Source organism: Oncorhynchus kisutch, linkage group LG3 (assembly GCF_002021735.2).
Source record: "Oncorhynchus kisutch isolate 150728-3 linkage group LG3, Okis_V2, whole genome shotgun sequence".
In the NCBI taxonomy this organism is placed as follows: domain Eukaryota; kingdom Metazoa; phylum Chordata; class Actinopteri; order Salmoniformes; family Salmonidae; genus Oncorhynchus; species Oncorhynchus kisutch.
Window position 1 is genome coordinate 27,730,491 of NC_034176.2, and position 5,872 is coordinate 27,736,362.

Consider the following 5,872-nt stretch of genomic DNA (forward strand, 5'->3'; position numbering starts at 1 on the left):
TAACAGTATCAATGATATAGTACAATAGAGAACATGCACAGTAGCCTACACAGTCGCAAAGCACGTGAAATATATTCACATGTGCGCCACACAGTTTAGTTTCAGCGGAATATCATCTGCAGGCAGCAAGAGTGTGCAGCTCTCAACTGGTTTTGGCATGGAGCAGCTCACAGAAGAATGACATCCGTAGCCGGTAGGGTAATAAAGACGTTTCAATTTTTGATATCTACCAGTAAATTCTAGGGTATGCAAACAAGGTATTGAAAATTGTTGTATTTATTTATTTATAAAAAATAACTAACACATTTAAAAAACGTTTTACCCCTTTTTCTCCCCAATTTTGTGATATCCAATTGGTAGAGAGCCATGAATGCTCTGAAACACGACACAGCCAAGCCGCACTGCTCGCATAACCTGGAAGCCAGCCACACCATTGTGCCACTGCGAGGAGTCGCTAGAGCGTGATGGGACAAGGACATCCCGGCCAGCCAAACCCTCCCTTAACCCATACGACGCTGAGCCAATTGTGCGCCGTCTCCGGGTTGCGGCCTGCTGCGACATAGCCCGAGATCGAACCCGACTCTGTCGTGACTCCTCAAGCACTGCGATGCATTGCCTTAGACTGCTGCGCCACTCGGAAGGCCTTGTCCGAAGTGTTGGTTAGTTGGCTATTTGTAATGCGCAATTGTCATCATGCCTGTTTGCATCAGGGGCGTAGACATGCGTGGGTGGACAGAGGGTGGGTGGACAGAGGCCCACTCACTGGGGAACCCTTCCAGGCCCACCCCATCATATTGATGTGGTTTAAGCATTGTTGTGTACTTAGATCATCAAAGTTAGGTATTTTGTCTATTTAAAAAAAAATTGAGAGTGAAAATCTGTATCAGAACTCATAGGGAAACAGGAGTTTTCACACAGGGTTCTTTTCCTTCGCTTGGTGGGAACTTTTAGCCTAAATTAAAGTATACCCACTTCTCCAGGCACCACTGCATAGGGCTGATGGAAAGGCAGCAGTCACACACAGCATGATCTTAAACGATAAGTAGACGATGAACTCGGACATAATAATGAACTACTTTGAAAAAATTTAACACAAAATCATAATATCAGTCAAAAAATATTACATTCCCAGTTTACACTACAAAACCAACTTTATAAGAGGTTTTAAAAATAAGTTATATTTGAATCAACGTTCCATGACATACACTAAAGCATTGTTGGGAAAATACTAGTCGACAACAAAAGCTAGCTAGGTAGACTGGGATAACTACTGCTTGCTGTTGTGCAGTGACATGTTGGCCTTCAAGAAGGCAGACATTAAGTCAAAATGTGATTGGTTGATTCAACTGTCACTCAACATTTGGCCCTAATGCAGTTCAATGGAAGATGCCTTTATCTAGCTTCTGATGACCTAGCCAATGGCTAATTTAAATCTAGCGAGCTATCTCCCCAGAGACCAGCAAAGAAAAACCTTGATTAGATATGTTTCTTCTCTTCAGTGTTAATCGCTTCAGTTTTTGTTGGAAAGGGTTCAATCAAAAAATCTTTGAAAATTAATGATTATTATTATTATTATAATAATTATTTTATAAATCCTTAGCCCCTCTCTGAAGACGTTGAAGACCCGTTGTTCCCCACTGTGTTTTGGGTTAGTAATCATTTCCCTCAGTATGCATTTTTTCACTTTTCTGAATGTCCAAAGAATCCATATGTTGTTCTGAAATATGAACACAGAAATACTGGACATTTTGAACTCTTAATTATGGTGGTGATTTGACAATTACAATCATGGTCTCGAAATGGACTCGCATCTTGACTTGGTCTCAGACCCTTGTCCCCCTCCGGTCTTGGTCTTGACTCGGACTCGATTTGCTCCGGTCTTGGTCTTGAATCGGTCTCGCTTTAGGTGGTCTCAAACACACTGTATCTCCTAATGTCATGCTTCTAGGGGTGTTGGTGAAGTCGATATTTCAGTATTCCATCTCTCTGTTTGAATTATAGATTCGCAAGGAGATTGGAGATTGAAGAAGAGACTGAACGTAGCTTGAGAGGCAACATGATTTGGATAAATAGTTGTGGGTAAATATGGCTTATTTCTAGTTTATGAGCTACTGATTTAATTTCTCTGCTTCTCTATCGCCATCTGTATTTCCTCTTGTGACACCTAGGGAATCAGCCCTGAGCTCATCTATTTGAAGATTTTCTCTCCTCATGTCCTCAATCTCACACTGGTTGATTTGCCAGGAATAACCAAGGTAATACCAACCAGTGTATTAATCCCACTTACTTGAATATGCAGAACTATGATGTTCTTCATGGTAAAATAAATACCATTACTCATAGAAAACAAATACATATGTATATTTATTTACAGTATTGTAGAGTTATTTATTGTTGATGTACATGGTTCCAGTTGGAGACTAGCCAGAGGACAGAAGCTCAAGTCCAAGACATGATTCTATCCTTCATCTCCAACCCCAACTCCCTTATCCTCTGTGTCTCCTGCTAACTCTGACTTGGCCACCTCTGATGCCATTAAATTGGCAAAGCGAGGTCGACCCAGATGCTGAGGCATACATACTGCACACTTATGCTGCTTCATTTCTCATTGCATGTCTTTTCAGTGTATATGTATTGTTTGTTCATTGAAATAAATATCAGTAAACCTGGTCAATGTTACTTTTTAGGTTTGACCTCAGTGAACTTTAAGATAAGTGACTCCTAAATGCACAACACATTTTAGAGGACATAATGAACTGCCTTTCAAATATTGTTAGTATGTATGTACAGTGGGAAGAACAAGTATTTGATACACCTGCCAATTTAGCAGGTTTTCCTACTTACAAAGCATGTAGAGGTCTATAATTTTTTTAATCATAGGTACACTTCAACTGTGAGAGACGGAATCTAAAACAAAAATCCTGAAAATCACATTGTATGATTTTTAAGTAATTAATTAGCATTTTATTGCATGACATAAGTATTTGATACATCAGAAAAGCAGACCTTAATATTTGGTACAGAAACCTTTGTCTGCAATTACAGAGATCATACGTTTCCTGTCGTTCTTGAACAGGTTTGCACACACTGCAGCAGGGATTTTGGCTCACTCCTCCATACAGACCTTCTCCAGATCCTTCAGGTTTCGGGGCTGTCGCTGGGCAATACGGACTTTCAGCTCCCTCCAAAGATTTTCTTTTGGGTTCAGGTCTGGAGACTGGCTAGGCCACTCCAGGACCTTGAGATGCTTCTTGGGGTTATACTCATCCTTCTTCTTCCTCCAAACACGGCGAGTGGAGTTTAGACCAAAAAGCTCTATTTTTGTCTCATCAGACCACATGACCATCTCCCATTCCTCCTCTGGATCATCCAGATGGTCATTGGCAAACTTCAGACGGTCCTGGACATGCGCTGGCTTGAGCAGGGGGATCTTGCGTGCGCTGCAGGATTTTAATCCATGACTGCGTAGTGTGTTACTAATGCTTTTCTTTGAGACTGTGGTCCCAGCTCTCTTCAAGTCATTGACCAGGTCCTGCCGTGTAGTTCTGGGCTGATCCCTCACCTTCCTCATGATCATTGATGCCCCACGAGGTGAGATCTTGCATGGAGCCCCAGACCGAGGGTGATTGACCGTCATCTTGAACTTCTTCCATTTTCTAATAATTGCGCCAACAGTTGTTGCCTTCTCACCAAGCTGCTTGCCTATTGTCCTGTAGTCCATCCCAGCCTTGTGCAGGTTTACAATTTAGCCCTGATGTCCTGGAGTCTGTTTGATTGAGTGTGTGGACAGGTGTCTTTTATACAGGTAACAAGTTCAAACATGTGCAGTTAATACAGGTAATGAGTGGAGAACAGGAGGGCTTCTTAAAGAAAAACTAACAGGTCTGTGAGAGCCGGAATTCTTATTGGTTGGTAGGTGATCAAATACTTATGTCATGCAATAAAATGCAAATGAATTACTTAAAAATCATACAATGTGATTTTCTGGATTTTTGTTTTAGATTCCGTCTCTCACAGTTGAAATGTACCTATGATAAAAATTACAGACCTCTACATGCTTTGTAAGTAGGAAAACCTGCAAAATTGACAGTGTATCAAATACTTGTTCTCCCCACTGTATATAAGAGCCATGGACAAAAGGGGCTTGTCTTTACCCAGCTTTTGTGCCCATGTGTGTCTTGTAGGCCGTAGAACACTGCTGATGTTCAGTAAGCTGGACCTGATGGACGCAGGGACAGATGCTCTGGAGGTCTTACTGTGTCGGGTCATTCCAATGCAGCTTGGAATTGTGGGAGTGGTCAACAGGTTTGTCTATATCATATGCCTATAACTTATCTAACATTTTTACTGGATGATGTCACCACGATGCTTAAAAAGATGCAGCTCCATAGCAGTGAAAGATGGCATATAAAAATGTGATCATTGTACCACATCTATCAGACTGAGTATGATGGATCTGAGTCATTTGTGTCGTTAAATTAACTCTGGTACCCTCAGAGACCTTAAAGCAATAAACAACAAATGTTCCAATGCTATTCACCAGCTCAATTTAGTTGCATCTGCCAAACAATCATTCAGCAATTAAAGATTTCTGTCTCCCCACTTTGAGATCGATATTAGGTTCTCACACATCCTGCTGAAATATGTGTTCCATGTCTTGCTCATTGGTTTCCAGCACAGGGCTGATGTGTATGAGTTATGTGAGTGATTTTTCACCAAGGTTGCAAGATTCCCAAAAAACGACATATTCACTCCTCAGAGACTGAAATGTTAAGTCATTTTCAGAAGCAATTTCACAAAGCTGAGTCAATCATAGCAACTCACAGGGAAGGCTGTCTGAAGTCAGTAGGCTAGCACACTCCCCCAGAGTGCTGAGGATTAGTGTTTTAAAGAAATGTTACAGATATAGTAACGGCCATTTCAAAAGTGCTTCATCCTGTAATTGAGGTGTATTATTTCCTGCTATGCTGTAGCTAACTGGTGACTATTTGATCACGCAGAGCCACTGTGAAGTCTTCTCTAACTCCAGGTGTCACTCTCCATGTTTCTCCCCTCTAGGAGCCAGCATGACGTCAACACCCAGAAGAGCATAGAGGACATGGCGTGGGAAGAGCAGGCCTTCCTCCAGTGCCACCACCCTTCTCTGGCCTCCCGCTGCGGGTCTCGCTACCTGGCCCACACCCTGAGCTACTTCCTCATGCTCCACATCCGGGACTGCCTGCCGGAGTTGAAGACCCGTGTGACGTGCTAGGTGCCCAATACCAGGCCTGGCTCAGCAGCTACGGCCAGCCAGTAGAGGACCATAGCACCACCCTGCTGCAGATTGTCACCAAATTTGCCAGCGACTATTGCAACACCATCGAGGGCACCGCCGCGCACATCCAGACATCTGAGCTGTGAGTAGTTCAACTGCTTTAGGCTACTTTATCCAGGCAGCAGTCATCTTTCAGTATTTTATATTGTATTGGAGTAACTCGCAATCATTGACCACCAAATATCTAGCAACCATCTAGATGCTGCACAGCTGCGATACTTCGATACTTTGAACATTGAGATATTAAAGACATGATAGATGAGACGCATAGTATATAAAGGAGTGAGATCTGTAGAAAGACAGAGTGGCTGTGGAATGTGCTGGGTGCATGGGAGGAGATCAAAGGATTGCTATAGGGGAGGCAGATGGAAATCTGTGGATTAGGTGAAGGAGGGGTTGTGGTCAGGAGGTGAGGTCAGATCCCCTGAAGGGAATAATAAGGGTTGGATTGGAGAGAAGGAGGAGTGTCTTAAGTGGGTTATACAGTTGAAGTCGGAAGTTTACATACACTTAGGTTGGAGTCATTAAAACTCGTTTTTCAACCACTCTCACAAATTT

At 42.5% G+C, this 5,872-nt stretch overlaps 1 protein-coding gene across 1 annotated transcript; it reads left to right on the plus strand.

The window, feature by feature from the left end:
- The first annotated feature begins 365 nt into the window (after nucleotides 1-365).
- On the plus strand, nucleotides 366-5,360 carry LOC109873642 (dynamin-1-like protein). Its single transcript, XM_031819902.1, has 5 exons — nucleotides 366-659; nucleotides 2,002-2,079; nucleotides 2,169-2,255; nucleotides 4,185-4,305; nucleotides 5,059-5,360. Exons 4-5 carry the CDS (start codon nucleotides 4,202-4,204, stop codon nucleotides 5,249-5,251), a joined length of 297 nt encoding a protein of 98 aa, XP_031675762.1. The 5' UTR covers nucleotides 366-659; nucleotides 2,002-2,079; nucleotides 2,169-2,255; nucleotides 4,185-4,201; the 3' UTR covers nucleotides 5,252-5,360.
- Nucleotides 5,361-5,872: the final 512 nt, after the last annotated feature.

Excerpts from the sequence above, each read along its gene's own strand:
- LOC109873642 (XM_031819902.1), top strand. The coding sequence starts at position 4,202 with ATGTTCAGTAAGCTGGACCTGATGGACGCAGGGACAGATGCTCTGGAG. Across the intron at positions 4,306-5,058 it reads ATTGTGGGAGTGGTCAACAG|GAGCCAGCATGACGTCAACA; the intron begins GTTTGTCTATAT and ends TCTCCCCTCTAG.